At 43.8% G+C, this 20,639-nt stretch overlaps 1 protein-coding gene across 8 annotated transcripts in view; it reads left to right on the forward strand.

The window, feature by feature from the left end:
- USH1C (USH1 protein network component harmonin) overlaps window positions 1-20,639 on the forward strand; it is a 95,323-nt gene that overhangs the window by 40,806 nt on the left and 33,878 nt on the right. For 4 of the 8 annotated variants that reach the window (XM_019551677.1, XM_019551676.1, XM_019551679.1 and 1 more), the window contains exons 13-17: window positions 4,792-4,857; window positions 6,394-6,518; window positions 11,030-11,106; window positions 17,973-18,125; window positions 19,512-19,628. In XM_019551677.1, the coding sequence (XP_019407222.1) occupies window positions 4,792-4,857; window positions 6,394-6,518; window positions 11,030-11,106; window positions 17,973-18,125; window positions 19,512-19,628 (538 nt within the window). The remainder of the gene's footprint in view (window positions 1-4,791; window positions 4,858-6,393; window positions 6,519-11,029; window positions 11,107-17,972; window positions 18,126-19,511; window positions 19,629-20,639) is intronic. The other 4 variants (XM_019551681.1, XM_019551683.1, XM_019551678.1 and 1 more) reach the window with 3 other exon arrangements.

Raw genomic sequence — 20,639 nt, forward strand, 5'->3', positions numbered from 1 at the left:
TTGAACAGTATGGGTCCCAGGACAGAGCCTTGAGGGACCCCACTGGTCACAGGGCACCACGATGAGTGACTGCCATCAATTACAACCCTCTGGCTGTTACGACCATGGAGCCAATTTCCTAGCCAGCGGATCGTTTCTTAGGGTGATATCTTTTATTGGCCCAACGATGTGGTTGGGATAGAGTTAGACAAGCTTTTGAGTACCAAGTCATTCTTCTTCAGGTCTGAGGAGACAAGTTAGTACAGCAAAAGTAAAAACATTTGGAAGAGGGGGGAAAATAAATTCCCAGGAGCAGCAAACAAACAATTAGCAGAAGAAATGAAGCTGAATACTTGGATATCAAGGTTTATCAAAAGGAAGGATGGTCATTATCGCTTTTCTTGTGTGGGAAGAATTTAGGCATCAGGTGGACATAATGTGCCTTAAAGCCAATATCAGTGTTAAAACCTTGGATTGTAGTGTTCACCCAGCTTATGAATTTTTGTTCCTCACTTCCCATTTTAAAGGTATTAGATAGATTTCCCTTGAGCATGAGAAAAGTGAGGTCAGAGAAAGTGTCTGTTCTATGAAAAAATGTACTCCTAATGGTATATGTGTGTGTGTGCCCGTTAGATTTTTGGTGTGAAAGCTCGTTCTGGTGCATAGTTGCTGTTTAGTTTCATCCATATAGTTGCCACGAGGGCATGTGGTGCATTGGATCAGATATATCACATTTTGGAAAAGATGTGTAGGATCCATGGATTCTGATGGTTTCATTATGTGGGGTGTTGATTATTGTAGCAGTGGAGATGTATTGACAAGTTAAACATTTCTTGATAGAGCAATGCTGTGCCCCACTTAATGTCTGTTGAGCAGTGTGGAGTTTGCTTCTGATGATGAGCTGGGTAAGGTTAGGGGGTTGTTTGAAAGCTAGGAGGGGAGGGGCTGGAAATATTTATCTAAAGGTGTGATTTATGTCGAGTATAGGCTGAAGTTGTTTAATTGGTTCCAGTGTGAGGTGGTAGGTGACCACCAGAGGTGTGCAATCACAGGAGGGTTTGCTTTGGGTTAAAGTGCGGTATTTGGATAGCTCTTTCAGTTGTATAGTTTATTTATCTGCTGGAGTGTCCTTGTTTTATAAAGGAAAGATTTTAGACTGCAGGTGGACATCACAAGTGTTCCCCTCAGAGCATTTGTTGTGGTAGCTGAGGGTCTGACTGTAGATTACAGCTTTTTTGGCATGCCTGGGATGACTGTTTGTCTTGTATGCATAGGAATAGTGGTCCCTGGGTTTTTTTATATATAAGGTTTGTAGGTGCCATCCCAGATGTGGAATTTGGTATCTAGAAAGTCGATATTAGTGTAGGAGCATTCCAGAGAGAATTTGATTGAGGGGTGATAGTTGTTAAACCTGTGGTGGAAGTCAGTAAGTGAATCCAAGCATTTAGTTCAGATGATGAAAATATCATCTCTGTAACACAGGTATGGGGTAAGGTTAGTGGTGCAGTTCCTAGTAATTCTTCCTCCATGAAGAAGTTGGCACAATGAGGAGCCATCTTTGAGCGCATAGCTGTGCCCATAGTTTAGAATGGCTTAGAAGAAGTGTCAATTTTTGAAAGTGAAGCTATTGTGGGTGGAGATGAAGTGGATGATATGTGCGACATATTGTTTCAAATCTGAGTGTGCCTTGCCTCAGTCCCTGGAAAAATCATGGAGCAGTTCTCAGGGAACCCATCTCTAAGTGCTTAAAGGAGAAGAAGGTGTTTAGGAACAGTCAGCCTGGATTCACTAGGGGCAAGTCATGCCTGACCAATCTGATTCCCTTCTATGATAAGATGACTGGCTCTGTGGATGCAGGAAGAGCAACAGACATGATATACCCTTACTTCAGCAAGCCTTCTGATACGGTCTTCCACAATATATTTGCAAGCAAGCTAAGGAACTACGAATTGGAGAAATGGACTTCAAGGTGGATAGAAAACCAGCCGGATCATTGCGTTTAAAGGGTAGCATGAACAATACATTCCCCCCGGCAGCTGGGGGGATACAGCTGTGTTGGCGGCAGCGGGAGCACAGTGGTGGTAAGCACAGAGCTTCCGCAGGTGCCACTAGTGCCGGTGGAGGTTGTGGGGGTGGCAGGCGCTGACCAGGGGTCGGCGACCACTCACAGCTGCTGTCAGCAGTGTCAGCAGCGGACATCAGGGATTGCGGACTGCCCGCATATGCCACCAGTGGTGTCAGCAGTGGGATAGCCAGCAGCAACCACACATAGGTGCTGCCAACACTGTCAGCGGCACCTTTTTGTAGGGGGTGTACCGCCACGCTCAGGGGGTGCACATGAATCTGCATCACCCCTGCGCGTCGCCCCTGAAGGGAAATAATCAAAGGCTCCATGTCTAGTTGTCTGCTGACCTCAAGTGGAGTGCCTCAGGAGTCAGTCCTGGGGCTGATTTTGTTCAGTATCTTCATCGATGACCTGGAAGTTGGGATGGAGTCCACCCTCAGCAAGTTTGTGGATGACTCCCAGCTGAGTGGTGTACTAGATATGCTGGAGAGTAGGGCTAGAATTCAGAGAGACCCCAACAACTTGGAGGATTGGGCCAAAAGAAATCTCATGAAGTTCAGTAAGGAGAAGGGCAAAGTCCTGCACTTAGAACAGAACGTGGCACCACTACAGGCTGGGGACCAACTGAGTAAGCGGCAGCTCTACGAAAAAAAACCTGGGGGTTACACTGGACAATGAGATGAATACTAGCCAACAGTGCACCCTTGCTGCGAAGAAGGCTAATGGCATACTGGGCTGCATTAGTAGGAGTGTTGCCAGCAGATTGAGTAAAGTGATTCCTTCCCTCTATACACAACTGGTAAGGACACATCTGGAGCAGTCCAGTTTTGGGCCCCTGACTACAGGAAGGAATTGGACAAATTGGAGAGAGTCCAGTGGAGGGTAGTGAAACTGGTTAGGTACACCATGTGGAATTATGCAACTATGCGTTCATGCAAATTTGCACATAAAAGGCATGGATAACTGCATAATTGTACATAATTTAACTGTGGCGGGTTCTGTGCCTCCAACTCCATGATTGTGGAGGCACAGAGCTGTGTGGCTAGACAGCCAGGTAAGTGGGGAGAGGAGCTGCTGCCTGCAGGAGGGGGTCGACATGGGGTTTGTGGGTGAGTGTGGAGGTGTGTGTGAGGTTCGGGGTGGGGGTATGGGCTGTGTACCATTGGGCCAGGCCAGCTGTCTCAGTGCCTCCATGTGGGACTTTCAGCTCTCCAATGGGAAGCCACATGTGGAGGCAAGTAGGAGCCTGTCTGGCTACAGAGGTGAAGTTGGGGTGGGGATGCAGAGTCAGAGCTGCAACAGCTGCCTGCTCCCTCCTCCACTTTGTATGCGAATATAACTTAATGAGTTTTTTTCCCCATACTGATTGTGCGGGAAAAAACACCTATTCTTATATTTCAAGTAAATACTGTACTGTCTCTGGGTAGCTGTCTCCTCTGGCCTGAAGAAAAATGTCTCGTATTTGAAAGCTTGTCTAAGTCTTTCCCAACTACAACTAAAGAAATCCTTGCCTCACATACTTCCTGAGCCAGCATGGAATAGAGCATCCCTAAAGCTATGAAAATATACCAATTCTTTTTTTTTTTCCTAAGTAAAGTTTTGAGACCATATTCACAGAATCAAACTAGAACATTTTAAAAATTGGGGTAAGTTTGTTTTGGCAAAAAAATTGAGGCATTTTTATTTTGGGTCAATGGCAGCCTCCCTTGTAGTTTAGGCTCCAAACGAAAAATCAGGTTTTTTTGTACAACCATAATTTGCAAATTTCACACAAGCAAGTAGGGGAAATGACTAAGGATCATGTTTTTAAAGGTATTTGGATGCTTAACGGTCATTGATTCAGAAATTGATTTAAAATATGTGGCCTTTGCAGATGTTGTAATTTTTCTGAAGTTTACCCTACAAGTTTATTACTAAAAGCCTAGACACCTTTCCTAAAGTTGTCTAAATCTGTGAAAATAGAAAATCATCACAAATATGTCTCTGAACTTAGTGACTCTTTGAATAATAAAATATTTTCCTATATTGTACACAATACTTTGGCAGTAAGCAGAATGAATCCTACTCTGCCAGTACTGGATGTTTTCACATCAGTACATCGTTAAGCCATATGCATTTAGCACCTCTCCTTTATTTTGTTTACGGGATTAGAAAGAGGAATGTGTCTATATTATTTTTGTACATATTTTTTCAAAATCTCTCATTGTGCCTCTTCCATTCCCAATTTTGTAACAAAGCATATGGTTCCTTAGCTTCTATTTTCCTTGGTTAGCAAAATTACAGCATTAATTCATTTTGGACCTCTGGTTTAAAGTTGCAATTGTGGCAATTTGCCTTGTATTTGATAGGCCATTCTGCTTCCTAGTTGCCAGTCCACTTAGAAAGAAGCCATTCTTCTATGCTTGTAATGGGAAAAAACACCGAGTATTACTTTCCAGTGTCCATTTATCTTTAGGATGAACTGCACAGAATCAAAAATATCATAAAGAGCTCATTGAGCAATGAAGAATGAATTCTGAAGGTAGTTGACAGGGAATTTGAAGACCTGCCTCTGTCCATAGAGGCCCTGAGGCTTCTGAACTGAGGCAATGAGGGCCAGAGTTTGTAAAATAAGCTTTTGGTATCTTACAATTCAGATTATCCCAGTGCAAGGTTTTCTCATCTGTGTATTTAATTTGTTTTATGTTGTATCTATGCACAAGGGTGGTGTATTTTTATCATAGTATGCCAGTTGCTCTGTTTTGCAGAAGAAAACAGGAGATGACTCAGAAGACTGCAGAGGAAGAAGAAAGATATCATAAAGAAATTGGACAGTAAGTAATTGCCTAGGTACACTAAATAATGGCTAGTTAAGTATACTAGACCTCATGAAAATAATTCTGGCAACATCTTTTAAGCAAACATTCCTGTTTTGTCAATATGCAAATCTTTGCTAGTTTTTTTCTTTCTAACAAAAAAAATTTCAGTGGAGAATAGAAAGCTGATTTTCCTTTCCTTTCCTTTTCCCACTTTTGTCAACTGCAAACTTGGATGAACAGGTGAAAAAAATTCAGTAAAGCTCTAAATTATTACTCAACCAGCTGAAATGTATTATTTATAATAGCCTGCTTGTTCTCAGTAGTGGCAGATAGCAGAACAAGAAGCAATGGTATTAAGTTGCAGCAGGGAAGTTTAGGCTAGATATTAGGAAAAACTTTTTCACTAGGAGAGTGGTAAAAACTCAGAGGTTGTGGACAGCGTTGCCTCTAAGCTGTGCGGCATGTGTGGTTATGCAGGCACGCCTGACAGTGCTGTATGAGCATGCCTGCGTGGCTACGCACACCATACAGCTTAGAGGGAACGCTGGTTATGGACTCTCCATCCTTGTAGGTTTTTAAGACCTGGCTAGACAAAGCCCTGGCTGGGATAATCTAGCTAGGGATAGTCCTGCTTTGAGTGAAGGGTTGGACTGGATGACCTCCTGAGGTCCCTTCCAACCCTAATTTTCTATGATTCCGCTCACTTAGAGAAGAATTGAATTTTCCAGCATTTGCTTCCAGGGACACTGATACACGAGACGCTCCAGGCATTTTAATTAGAGCAGCTCTCGCTGTCTCCATCCCTGCCTCACCCCCAGAGCACCTGTATAGACAGCCTTAGAGACTAACTGATTCAGAGAGGCGTAAGCTTTCATGGGCATCTGATGCATCTGACAATGTAAGCTGTTGTCTGTGAAAGCTTATGCTTGTCTGAACCAGGTGGTCTATAAGGTGCCACCCTACCTTGGTTTTTATTCAGCTTCAGCCTAGCATGGCTAATTACCTCTCTAAGTTAAGACAAGATAGCTTTCTAAAAGAGATTTCACAGCTCAAACAGAAGCTCATATAAAAATTGTTGAGGGAGTTTTAAGTTCTTTAACTTGCCTTGTGCAGTCAGACTAGAGGATCCATAAGTGTTTCTCCTGGCCTTACAATCAGTCAAGGGTGCTGAGAATTGGCTTCTCCAGAGCATACCCCAGTGTGACATCAGACCAGTTCATGTGGTTACTGTGCATATGTAATTGCAGGGACTTGAATTTCCTTCAACTTCTATGAAACTTCCCCCCATCTAGTTTATTGAGAAAACCATTGTTATAGGCCATAAACAGCATCAAAATGGCTAGTTAGCAGATTTGCACACATTTTACCATAAGTTATGTGCATTAGTTCTGTTGGTGAATAAAAGAGTAGACACATATATATACAATAAGAGTTATGCTTTTTAAATTAATTGGATGGAAATAATTTGTATTCAAAAGTAACAAAATATTCTTTGAATTACGTAATATTTTAAAAATCAGAACATTAAGCAATATGTTTTGTGTTTGTTAGGATAACAGCAGAGGAAGAGAAATTTAAGAAACAATGGGAAGAGGACTGGGCACCTAAAGAGCCACCTAAAACTGTAAAAAATGTGACTGCTGAAGTTCACCGTGCCCCTTCTCCTAAACACAGAGGTAAGCAACAGATTCTGTCCTGTTCACTAAGGAAAATGGTGCTGGAGGAACAGTATCTGTCTTGGATATATAGAATATTTCACCGGTTCAATTTCAGTACGTTATAGACATGAGTAAAGGTTAATACTTCTTGATTGTTTGCAAACCTATGAGATGAATGCTTAGTGGTATCTAGGTTACAAGTCCCACCACCAGGCTTAACTATAAGCCTTTTTACAGCCTCCGCAAAAAATATGTTGGCCTGGAAACTGAGCTATCCCACCTAGAGATAGTGAGTCTTCCCAGCCAGGACTGAGGAGAGGTTTACTTTGCTGTTGTCCATATTATTTTTATTCAGCAGGTTCTGTAAGCTTCAGATAATGTCAACCTCTGGCAGATTTCCTAGGTAGTAATGGTATGATTTTCACTGAACTGCTCTCAATTGGAGATACTTTTATGCTGAACACTTAAAAAAAAAAAAAAAAAACCCTGATGCTCAATGGGAGTTAAGCTGTTTTATGAACGTCTGCCCCAAATGCTTATATGCTGGATGTATGCACATGTATGTGTGAATCTGAGAAAATTTCATAAAATGTGCTACATGCTCTAATTTAATATCTATGAAGAAAATATTTTCTGCATAATAGATTACAGGATTTATGGGCATTTTGTTACCTCAGAGCCCAATGTCAGTATTTTAACTCCATATCTAGTGAGTAATCAGCTATGCAGTCATCATTTTCATGATTGGTGTCTAACCTGGGAGAGATCTTGGGGAAATGGAGTGGTTGACAGTAGAAATTTAATAGTTGGCTTTCAGACTGAGATGGAGTAAGTGGATGCTCTCAGTTCATGTTGGGGAGAATGGGAAGATGGTAGTCTCCCTCTCTCTCTCTCTCTTATGTTTTCTTTATATATATGGAATTCATATTTTTGGCTCAGAGGGGTAGAACCCCTCGCTAGACAGTGCTCCTAGCAACAGATGGCAGTCTGCCTAGCAACAGATGGCAGCAGTGCACAGGGAAACCCTGATTGGCCGACCCAGACTGCTCAGAGTCAGCCTGCGTCTCCCTGTAGCACAAAGTGAGATCGTTCTGCTTCCTACTTGGCTAGAGTAGTAGGGCATTCTTACACATGTAAGTGTCACTGCAACTCTTGTAGTTGTATAAGCAGTGAAATGTGTGTCAGCGCTGAGAAAATGATGGCACTGCACTTTTGAACTAAAACACAGAGGTGTTTTAGTTCAAAAGTGCACTGCCACTATTTTCTGTATGCTGGTGTGCATTTTGCTGCTTATACAACTGCATGTGATGCAGTGCAACGTGTGTCAGCTTGTATGGAGAGCGGATTCAATTAATCAAGTCTGCTTCAAAGCAGCAGATCTCCAGTGCATTGCAAGACAAAAAAGTATGTGTATAAATGTCCGTGGAGTCCAGCCAGAGTTGCATACTATTGGGGTAAGTGAGGAAGAAACAGGAGAAGTGTATCCTGGGATGCTAGAGGACTGTGCTGTGACTTCTTTTAGAAGCGTAAGTTGTACAGACATTCACTGTCCCAGGTGAGAGTGATTTAACACTGGTTGCTTCCAAGTTATTTTACTCTTGCAGCAGTCCAAGTCTTGAACATGTGTACACTCATGTTTTCTTCTGAGAGACCAGCAACTCTCCCAAGAAAAAGAAAATGCCTATATGTGACTAGTTTTAGCAGTTTAGCTTTTTTGGACTCAGGTGATGGAAACTTCTTACGGTCACCCAGGAGAGAAACACATGTGTGGAAACAGGCCATTGATCTACTCAATAGTTACTTTGTAGCTACCATTCTTCCAAAAGGGCAAGTGGGGTAACCTTGGGAAATCACTTTGTTCTCCATGCCCCAGTTTCCTCTTTGGTTAAATAGGGGTGATGTTACTTGCCTCCTGCAGAGTGCTTTTGACAGCTATTCATAAAGAGCATAATGTAAGAACTAGATTTCATCATTATTACTGTATTTACTTGAATCCAAGATGAAGTTTTTTTCCTCATTTAGCACAGGGAAAAACAAGCCTCATCTTGAAGTTGAGTACCAGTGCTCTGGCTCTGGCACCAGCTCAGCCCCATGCCCAGGCCCGAGATGCAGCCTCTGCCTGCACCAGGCTGGAACTGTGACCAGAGCTGCTGTTGCTGCAGTTGCTACTGCTGTGGCTGCTGCGGCTGCCAAGAGTCAGCAGCAGCTGTGAGTTGGGTCAGGAGCCACTGGCTAGGGCCAGGGCTTAGGTGGCAGTAGGGGGTTAGAGAACAGGCAGGGATAGGGCAGTAGCACGCATCGGGATCAAGGGGATGGGGATGGAGCAGCAGCATGTGTCAGGAATCAAGCAGTAGTGAATGTCATGGAACACGCAGTGGATTGGGCAGCAGATGAGATCTGGGGGTGGGTGGCAGTCTAGGGAATTAGGCAGGGGGATTGGGAGGTAATGAGGGTATGAAGGTATCAGGGATTGGGCATGGTATTAGGCAACAGTGGAAATTTGGGGAACTGGGAGGCACTGAAGATCTGGAGGCAGTGGCAGTGTGGATTGAGGATCAGGTATGGAAACAGGTGGCAGGGCACAGGGATGGGGGGTAAATAACAGCGGGCAGGCTGCCTGTTTTTCCCCCGAGCCACCATTGTTGGGGGCAAGTTTAAGTCAAGTGTCCAGCAATTAGATTCTGTAAATGGAAAATTATAAGAAATTTGTAATTTTCCATTTAAAGAATGAATTATTGAGGTGTCATCTTAAGTTCATAGTCATCCTGGATTTGGAAGAGTGAATCATCCAAATACGATATTTGTTTTTCATGCACTAATATGAATCTTTTTCATGTATAATGCAAGCTCGTTTGTGACTGCATGAACATTCTGTCCCATGACTAAATACTTGGCCCCTAAATAAGTCACGTCATCTGGTAACTAATATGCCACGCTTTTGCACCTTGTAAAAATGTGTAAGGCCTGGTTTCAGCAAATACTTCTGTAGTTCTTGTATCTTATGCACAAAGAACGTAGGCACCTGCTTAACTTTAAGAAAATGAGGAGGCTGTCAGGCTCACTCTTAGTGGGCCTACTCTTATGGTTTTATTTAAACATGTTTGTAAGTGTTTCTGGGTCAGGGGCTCAAGTCCATTTGCCAGCTTGTCAAGCAGATTCATTAGCAACCTACTTGGACTAATCACTAGAGTGGAACAAATGTCCATGTCTCCTAGATGGGTTACAAGAGGTTTTTTGATGCACATGCTCTTTACTTTTCTGTTATTTAATTCCTTCCTGTTGTCCTTACTTCTTTTCTCCTCCCTGTTATTCCCTTCTTGTCATTTTCCCACCACTGCAGATCTATAGCCCAAATTGTACACTCTCTACAGTCCAAAACTCCATTTAAGTCAGTGGCCATTTTTTCTTAGTAGGATTTGTCAAGGGAACAAATCTCCTCTGTAATAAGGTGCGATTTGTACACCGTAACTTTTCATAGAATTGTTGTGCGTTAGCGGTAAGAGTGGTTCAGCTCTCTGAAGGCAGTGGAAGTGCTCTGAAGCTTGTTTTTAACTAAAAAACTAAATCCAGTGGTGGGGGTAGCAGGGGTGTGGCCAGATGCTGGCTGGCATGGCAGGGAGGGGGTTTATCCCCCTCTGCCCCCAGGGGGCTGCAGAGCAGAGTCCCCCACCCCAGCTGCTGGAACAGTGAGGGGAGAGTCCCAGGCAGACACTGGCTTGGATCCGTGGCAGTGGGACAGGGCCAGTTCACTTGAGGCTACTGCCAGGGCTGGCCACGCCACCCCTCCCACCTCCCGATATCACAGATTCCCTGCAGCCGAAGATGCATTCTAGCACCCTCCAGCTTCTGGCCTGAGCCAATGCAGACATGTCTCTGTATTTCCTGAATGTCTGTGCACTTGCAAATTGGTTCAGTCTAGGCAAGTTAAACTAACCTGCAAAGATTGAATCAATTCAGGCTCAGGCTTTTTGAATGTCTGTCCCTAGCCCTGGAGATCGGGAGATCTGGGTTCCATTACTGACTCTGCCACAGCATTCCTGCATGACTTTGGACGAGTTGCTTAATTTTGTGCTTCGATTCCCCGGCTAAAACAGGGAGGATGACACTTCCTTTCTCTCGCTTGTCTGTTTAGATTGCAAACTTGGAGGCAAGGTCTTTCTCTGACTACATGCCTTCCTAGATCTGTGCCACAATTTGGGTAGTATTGTCATGTAAATATAATATTGCTGTTTTCTAGGAAGGGGAAGGGATAGTGTTTTCCTTTTAATCTGGACCAGATCATTGTTGATGGTCAAATTTGTGAGTAGTCACCATGATCCTCCCCCACCACGATCCTCCTCCAGCTTCAGTGCACTGCAGGTGCTTGAAGCTGCTTGGAGATCCTTTATTTCACTTAGATAATTCCTGATGTACCTAATATTGTAATGGCATGAAAAGCCTCACATCATTGCTTCTTCTTTATTTCATGGAAGCCTCTAGTTGCACTCTCATTTCTGTCTCCTTATTTCCTTCCCCCTTTGTTTCTTTAGTAGATTTAAAGGGAGTTGCACGTGACCAGCTTACAGCAGATGACATGGATGGAATGAGCATGAAGCAGGACAAACAGGTTTGCTGTTCAGCCATAACTTCCTGTCCTGATTCAGATTCTTCCTATACTTCACTTCCTCCTGACAGTCTGTTTTGACACTGAACTGAGTGCTTCCTATTTTTCTCTACTTCATGGATAGGATAGTGTCCGTTTTATTTGAATAGTAAATGCTAACATAGTTACAGAGCTGAGAATATATATTGCCATTATTGTTCTCCAGAAATACCTGAAATGAATGCAAAGACTGTGGAGAAGAACAAAAATGAGAAATCAGTGTAATTGATAGTGTTATTTATCAACATCATATTTATTAATAAGCCACTGGATTCTTTGTATTGTTCTAAATGGCTGTTTATTTTTACTTTAAGGATGTAGCTTTTAGGAAAGTATTTTTAAAAGAACATAAAGATTGAGAAATGGAGATTTTTTTTCTCTCAGTGTTTCTCTGTAGTACGCAAGCTTGAATGTTGTTTAATCAATAACTTGATTTTGTTCAGTAAGTTATGGCTAAAGGATTGTCATGATCACTCTAAAGCATTGGGTAAGACTGTAAATTATAGCACTAAGAGTGACTGTGTGTCTTGAATAATTAGCTCATATAAAATATATCAATAAAAATTAAGCTGAACATATCAGTACATGTACATATAAAGCCTTTTGATCAATGCTGTTAAAAAGTAATTGCCATTTCTTACCAAAGTTTTGTTTTTACCTCTCAAGTAGTTTTTAACCTGTTGCGAGTATATCTGGGTTGTTCTAAACCAATATTGGACTTTTCTTCAACAAACACTTTTCTTTGCATTTTTATAGCTTTTGGATGGTTTTATCGGTATGAAGGAAAATTTCCAACAATCCGCAAGGTATACAGCATATAGAGGTGTAAATTAGAGTTTGCTGTGGGTTTTGTGTTTACCTTTCCTCCTCTCTCTCTTATCATTCTTCAAATAAATGGTATAACAAGTGTACATTTATTTGTAACCACTGCGGCATGTATCAAGCTTCTTTACATCACATGGACTCAGAAAATTCAAATTATTTTTACTTAATATATGCATGTGTAGATGGGTTTTTCTGGAGTGCGCCTGTAAGGTCTGATCCTTTTGAAGTACTGAGTGATTTCAAGGGAAATTGAGAGCTGGCAGCTTCTTGCAGGAGATGCTCATCCTATTGTTTGTCTGAGTCAATAGGGTAGACAGCACGAATCTCACACTATTTGTAAGCCATCAAAATAGTGCTTAACAGAGATCTTCCAGAAGCAGAAATTCAGTGAGAATTGAAAGCTTAGTTTCTATTATTGCTTTTAAAAATCTCCCAGTAAGTGGTGTCCTAAGTGGTGAGTAGGCTTTTGTGCAGGAATAAATTTCACACATAATGGATGAAGATAATCAAAACATGCTTCTAAAGTTTAATACAAGGATAGTATGGTTTGAAGTATTACCTTTAAGTCATTCAATACTGTTTCAAATAACATCCTATTCCTGTTCTCACTTTCTGTTTCCAATATCTTTTGACACTTACAGACCTTCTGCCATTGTTGTCTAACCCAGAGGTTGTCAACTGGGGGTACACATAACCCCCAGGGGTACTTGGAAAGGTGCTTGGGAGTATGCATGGGCAGGCAGGGACAGAGCACCACCATCCCGCGCTGCCACCTCCCAGGAGCAGCACTGGGAGAGAGGGGGGAGGGCAGTGGCTCCCCTCTGCAGGCTGCACAGGTGCCACCTAGCTGGCCAGACACGGTGGGGGGACTGGGGGGAATTTGCACATGGCAGCTGCCACTGTGTGCACCCCCCCCACACACCTCCCACCCAGCTCCGTGTCCAGCTGCTGCCACCCTCTCCCCCCCACTCGCTGTCTGGCCACTGCCACCATAAGGGGTACACTCCTTAAAGGTTGAAAACACCTGGTCTAACTGGTTGATGTTCAGAACTGGTGGTGCCATCATATGGCCAAATCCTGCATTGAAGTCAGGATAATAACTTTAATGTCAGCTTCATCGATCATGGACACTATTTAGAACAGGGGTGGCTAACCTGCAGCATGGATGCCACAAGTGGTGCACAGTCTCTGTGTGTGGCCCACAGCAGATCAGGGAGGGAGCAGGGTACACAGGAGCAGGTAGTGGAGGAAGCAGAAAGCAAAGTAGCAGTTTTGTCAGGGAACACAGGAAAGGAAGCAGGCATCAGAGCAGCAAATCAAACAGGGAGCACAGGGAAGCAGAGAGCACAGGGCACAGGAAGCGCTCAGAAAGGGTGCAAGGCTAATTTGTGTCATGTCTGGCAAAAATGTTGGCCACCTCTGATATAGAGGATTCTATTTTACTACCCTGCCAGAGGAGAGATGCCAGAGTTATTTCCCTATGCAAATGACCACCATTTATATAGTTAGGTTATGTAAGAGAAAAACATGATTCTGTTTTAAAAGTGTTAACTTGTTAGTATAAATAAATGACTCCCCTGTGCACCTCTACATTGATATTCTTTAAGCATCTACATTGCTTTTGTAAGCCTTTAAAACAATTTGAAAATATTAATAAAAGCCTAATGCAATTCTCTTGAAGTATATTGCACAGTGGGTATGTCAACATGAGATACTTTCCTGTGCAATAAACCAATCTACTACGCAGTAAAGTGGCAGTGTCTACCCATGTGCACCATTTACTGCGCAGTAGATACTGCAGAGTAATATTCATGTAAACGCTGAAAAAGTTGCTCCTTGTCAGCCTAAGCAGCAGGGGGCCACAGGGGATAGGGAGCTCCCTCCCTGGTCCTGGTCCTGCTCAGCTCCCCCAAGAGCTGGGAGCCAGTCAACGCCAGGACTGGGGAGCTTTCTGCCTCCTGTCCCAGCTCTTGGCTCAGAGCTGGCTGTTCTGGAGGGTGAGTCGGGGCTGGGAATCCAGCTCTCATTTGTCCCCTGGAACATAGCATGCACCATGTGGGGCTGCTCTGGGGGACAGGTGAGGGCTGGATTCCTAGCCTCCACCTACTACCCGAAGCAGCCAGCTCCCTACCAAACAGGGCAGATGCTGGTGAGCCCCATTTCTCCCCCACCTCCTCCCACCTACCCAGCAGGAGGCTCACTGGCAGCTATCCCACATTCAGGACAGCTCCTGGCTGGGGGCTTCCTGGCAGCTGTGTCCCCCCACAGGCATGGGGCCAAGAGAGCTCTGCTGGCTGCAGGGGCAGCTCTCTCCTGGAGCCATGCACATCAGGTCCTTTTCCAGTGTGCATGGGGCCAGGAGACAGCTGCCACTGCAGCTAGCAGTTCTCTCCTGGCCTCATGCCTGCTGGGACTAGCCCTGTGCCCCCTGCCATCCCCCAAGCTAGTGCCTGGGGAACCTGGAGCTCCCCTGGCTGCTGCAGGGGGCAGAGAAGAGCAGGAGCTCCCATGGAGCAGGGAGTACCAGGCTGTTCCCATTGGGAGCAAATCTGCTCCCAAGAGGAAGCATGTATAGATGTAGTCCCAGGAACCCTACTATGATTTATTAGCACATGTAAATGAGTCCTGTGTGAACCAAAAGCCAAAAAAAGAGTATTTATGATCAAACCAGTTTTTGCTTTTTAAAAGTGTTTTTAAAATATTTGAAACTGGGAAATATATTTCATCTTGCTCAAAAATTGCAAAATAATGTTTATAAAACAAATTTACTTCCTCTTAAAGATATTTTTAGTTCAGAGCAAAACCCAAGGAACAAATTATGAACCCATAGGAAAAAATGGAAGGGGTAACTCTAGTCTTTTTTACTTATAATTGTGCATTCGGCTAGTATTGGTGGGTATTTGTTTGTCTTTTATACTAATAACATATACAGTTCAGTTCAGTGTAAATCTTTATAATCAGAAATAAGATGATAACACCTAGCACAGAGAAGAAAAAATTGTGTCTTTTTGTAAATAATGAACTAATATCCTAGTAACTAACTGTAAGCTGCAAACTAATAGGTAGTTCTACACAAGACATGAAGTCGTTGTAGTACAAATGATAAAAACACAGGTGGGTTGCTGGGACAACCACTGAGGTCAGCTGACTGGAAGGGGGCAGGGCCTGGCCCATACAAACATCCGGGGCTGAGGCCAAAAAGGCAGTTCCCCTCTGGCAGTTGTAGAAGATGGAGCTCTGTGGGAGTGAGCAGAGCATGAGAAGCCTGATGACCTGAGTAGCTTAGGAGGAGAATACCAGGCAGGGGATCCCTGGCTGGGATGGTAATGTTGATGGGCCTGAGGGCTTAGGGTTGGAGTTTGGCCAGGAGGCCTAAGTTTGTGTTGCAGCTGATTGGCTTATGGGTTTTGTTTATGGTTACACCGGAGGACCGGGAGAGGCTGTAGGGGTTGGAGGAGGCCTCAGGGGAGCTCCCCAGTAGCGTGGGGGTTCCTGGCACCAGAGAGGGTGCCGCGTTTTGGGGTTTGCATAGACCCCGGCCCCAGTGGGGCAGTGTCGAGTGGGGCAAGGAGCCCAGTGCGAGCGAGTGACCCAAGAAGGCGGGTCTGGGGGCCAGGCACAGCTATGGCCACCTGAGCCCAGAGCGCGGGGAGCGCGAGGCACATAGGCCCCAGTGTGGACGGGAATTGCGCGAGCAAGGCCTCAGTGTGGGCGCAGGCATGAGTAGGGCCCCAGGGAGGGTGATTAGCATTCGGATCGGGATAAGCCCCAGGGAGGGCGATTTGGCATTCGGGTCGGGATAAGCCCCAGGGAGGGTGCACGGCATTGTATTGGGGTAAGCCCCAGGGAGGGCGCATGGCATTGTATTGGGGTAAGTCCCAGGGAGGGCGCACATAGGCCCCAGTGCGGGCGCGAGAATAAGCCCGGAGAGGGCGAGAGACTGAGTAGAAGCCCCAGGGAGGGCACATGGGAACAAGGAGCCCCAGAAGGGGGTGAGCATACTGAGAAGCCCCAGAAGGGGGTGAGCATACTGAGAAGCCCCAGAAGGGGTGAGCATACTGAGAAGCCCCAGAAGGGGGTGAGCATACTGAGAAGCCCCAGGAGAAGGGCGAGTGTATGGGTAGAAGCCTGGAGAAGGGCGAGCTTATGGGTAGAAGCCCAGGTAGGGTGCAGGAATAAGAAGGCCCCAGGGAGGGTGAGCGTACGGGTAGAAGCCCGGAGAGGGTGAGCGTACGGGTAGAGGCCCCGGAGAAGGCCGCCAAGAAGAGATAATAGACTTAACAACGTCCGGGACAACTGAGAGGCTTAGGGCATGGTATTAGGGGTGGTAGGAGCCCACAGGGCTGGGTGTACTAGATCGGCCACATGGGACAAAGGGCTGGGATAACTAAGAGCACTATGCTCAAGGGGGTAAAAGGCAGCCTCCCTTTCATATTATTTACCAGCAAGACGTGGCAGGCAAGATAACGAGGGTACATAGACACCCACTTGGCACAGTAGGGGGCACCAGGAGAGATCACGGCTGCTCCTGAGCCCCTGCCCTGTGACAACAGGCACTGTACTGTTGGTTTTGACTGCAGAAACATGCAGCTACTGAAACGTATGGAACACATTAATTTTACCTATTAAGACTACTTTTTCCATCAATAATAAAATTAAATGAAGCAAACGTTTATTGCCAAGATTAGACATATGACCCAATACCTTTTCTCCGGTATTGTACAAGGAATGGCAGGGTGGTAGCTTGAGACTAGCTGGTTCAAAGAGGCATAGGTGACAACCTACTCTGTCAGATGCACAGTTAACTACCTGTTTCCAGTATTGTAGGACTCTTAAATTTATCCTTAGTTGTACAGAGATTGATTGTTGCATGCTTTTTCATTGCACCCTTGGTTTCCCAAACTGCTGAGAAGTTCTGCTGGCTGAGAAGAGGAACAGCTCATGCTTTCCTCAGTATACTGCTTGTGCTCTTCCAACCAAGCCTGGAGCCCTGTCCCTTGCTGCACTGGAAGCCACCTACCTGTAGCAAGCCAATCAAATCCTCTCTGCTGCACCTTGGTCATGAACACTGGAGCACAGCAGGGGTGCCCTGCCCTCCCAGTTGACCTTGGCAAAGCCAGCTGATAGTCACTAAACTCTCAGCTGGGTTACAGGTTCCATCTAAGACAATTAGGACACAAACTTCAGAGCTTCTATTTGCAAGTTTCCATTGTATTAAAAGAGACTTTTTTTTTCGCCAGAGTGTAAGCTTTAGAATCGCTTTGTACAGTGTTAGCACTTATTTTTAAGGGGCCAGTACATATGAGGTACCTTTTAATCCTTTGGCTGCCACGAATGTCCATTTGTCATCCCTAAAATTCACCATAGTCTCCTTGCTTGGGGGTGATTCAGTTCCCTCTGATGACTGAAATTTCTCTTTACAACTGTGTGTTCTCTCTCTCAGTATGCATGTCATGTAGTATTTTTACTGTGTGAAGCAAGAAAGCCTCTTTACAAAATTTTCACTTCTGCCTGTAATACATAAGCACCTATCATGTAAATGCCTTCATTGTATCAGACAAGGTTCTTCGGGTAAATCTGGTCTCTTTTATTAGACCAAATAAATAGTTGGAAAAAAATTCTTAGCAAACTTTTGGGTTCATAAACCCTTCGTCAGGCTGAGGAAGCATCTGTAGTTGGTGTGTGCTCTTCCTGGATGGAATGAATAGTATCATGCACTTACTAAAAAGAAGTGATTTATGAATAGTGTAGCACTTCTTTCAAATCAAATATCTCACACTTTAGTTTTTTCCTCTCCTATACAATATTTAACTGCTTTGACCCTGTGCAGGAAGACATACAACCTCTCTGAATAGGGGCAAATTTCGTCTCATATATTAGAGAATTTAATTCTTCTAAGACAGGTGCTTATGTATCTGAAGGCTCAATGAAGCTGAAAGTTTGTGGTGTTTTTAACTACCATTAAATATACATGCTATACTTTTGTGTAATTAAAAACTTCCCAGAAAGGGAAAGAAAAAAAGAAATCAAAGAGTGACAGTATGTGTGAGCAGAAGAAAAATAAAAAGGAAATGGAGTTTGAGCAAAAACTTGCCAAAGAAAAAGAAGGGATGTTGGAAAGAGAAAAACAGCTGAAAATTAACCGGCTTGTACAAGAGGTATGTTGTTATAGGCTCTGTGCTATGTTTCTTTACAATTTCCTTCTTCTTGTTCCTACTTTCCTTACTGAGGAGAAACCCCCTTTTGACTCTAACAAGAATATTGGCCCCAACTAAGTAAGGTATTTAAGCAAATACCCCCAGGCCACCCCTTCCAGCCCTGTGCATGTGTGTGAGGATCCTGTTTCACTAAAATGCATCTTATTTATTACATTTAAAATATCTTGCTTAACTGGAGGACTTTGTTTGTTTGAGGGTGGTGGTACCTCAGCAGAACCAATTATGAATGTTCAGCGTACCTTGCATCAGAGAAGACGTACCAAGCAAATGCTGGAAATGGTGCTCACCACTTTCCTTTTCTTATTCATAAGGACCTACCGAATTCACAGCAGAAGTGGGCTGTATGGCAACTCTTCAAATCTTGCAGGTTCCCCTGCGTACCTCCCTCCTACCCCTTGTTGCTGACCAGCTGGGAGGCAAAAACAGTGCCATATTTAAAACTGTGTTTTTTGCTTCCCTGCCAATCAGGAGCAAGGGGCAGGGCCCCTCTGCCAATAGATGGGGATGGGGGGGTGCACACGGGGGAACCTGCAGGGTTAAAGGAGCTGCCACACAGTCCACTTCCACCATGAATTCGGTAAGGTTCCTACGTATTCATATTTTGTTGCCGAGAAAGTAAGCTGCCTACAAAGATGAAAAATGGGAATTTCATGCAAGAGAATTGTAGAAAGTAAAGAATTTCTAACAGGAAAAAAAGGATACAGAGAGAATGTTTAAACTGAAATAATAAAGCATAAAACTCTGCTAACTGTAAACATTAAAGGTGTGACAATTATTTCAAAATAAGTATATGACAAATTTAAGAAAAATAGAACCCTGAGTCAGCAGAAATGGAAAACAAGGAAGTGGTACTTTTTAGCTTATTCCAATAGAAGGATCTTATCTAAGGTTCTAAATTTTTATAAGTTCAAAAAAAAAGTGTATCCTCTTGACATGTCAAAAAGACAATGGGTCAAATTTTTACTGTCCTAACTCTGACTTGAATGGGGTTATAATTACCAGAGAATATGTTCTAGTGTCAGAGACTTAAATAACATACAAGAAAATTAACTGTGCTGTTGCAAACATATTGATGTGATCCTGCACTTCCTAGTTTATGAGATCGGTTCTCACCCTAATGAGAAGTCCAGTTGATTTAAAGATTACTCCATTGGCACGTAAAGGTTTTCACGGATGAGGCTATTGGAACAAGTGAAAGAGGAAGTGAACTACCAAAGCATAAGCAGTTTTGCAAAAAAGATTTTAAAGTACATTTTCCATGTTGAATCTTATGTGTGTTGTAACTATCTTTGTAAATTTTTTTTCTGCAATGCTGGTATGGTTAAGGTCTCTGAGACAGAGAGAGAAGACTTAGAGGAATCAGAAAAAGTGCAACACTGGGTGGAAAGACTTTGTCAGACACGGTTAGAACAAATTTCCTCTGTGGAGAATGAGTCTCCTGAGGTAAAAACAAGCTCTTGCTTATTCATCACTGCAATAACTGAATGCCTTTGTATTTTTTCCTGTGAACTCAGTAAGATTTCACACAGTGTAACAAAGCAGAATCTATCCCATTCTTTCTGTTTTTAGCTTTGTTTGTTAAAGATTGACATACATACTGTTTGACACTCACAGTTTTTATAGGGATTGTCTTGTTTGAGAAATATATTACCATTGGTAAATTTGACCATATTATAACCATTGAAAAAGCAGTATGACCACAGTTCAGTGTACTGTTAGACGACTATGCTAGAGTAGCTGGAAAAAAGCCATACTGAAGCTGGATACAAGGATTTTACCACATCTTCTAATGAACTTTTTGGGTAGGATTGCTTTAAAGAAGATATCCTGGATATTCAGGATTTTGAATGCATCCTAGTACTAGGTAGAACAAAGAATAACAAACAGCTAGACCACATCCCTTGAAAACACTTACAGGAGAGCCTTAAAAAACACCACAAGAATTGCTTGCAGGATTTCATTCAACTCTTCCCCCTCAAAGAGAAGGACATTGAGGGATAGAGAAAGTAGGATTGTGGCCTTATGACCATAGGGACCTACATCCAGGGAGGCTTTCCCACCATTCTGCTGCTCTGGCTCTCCTCCCAGCACAGCTGCTTCAGTAGGAAAGCTGATTTTTGTTAAGTTCCCTTGGGGAAAACTGAGGAACTGCAACCGCAGAGGGGACCTTGAGGGATTCTCACTTGGCTATTACTGGGTCAGCGTGGAACCAAGTTCCAAAGAGCAGCTGGGTCCTCTGCTCATGCTGACCCTGGGCTCAAAAGCCATGCAGCTTTTCAGTGTTTGAGTCTTTGTAGGGTCTGCATGGGAGGGTTGGGATTCTCTAAAGATGCCTCAAGCATTCAGTATTGATTGTGTCCATCTGTTGGATCTAGTTTCTTTCACTGGTAGAAATGGCGGGAGCAGGATATTGGGGCCAAACTTACATGCATTGTTAAAGCCTCCCTTTTTCAA

This window comes from Crocodylus porosus, unplaced genomic scaffold (assembly GCF_001723895.1).
Source record: "Crocodylus porosus isolate Cpor-Errol unplaced genomic scaffold, CroPor_comp1, whole genome shotgun sequence".
NCBI lineage: Eukaryota > Metazoa > Chordata > Crocodylia > Crocodylidae > Crocodylus > Crocodylus porosus.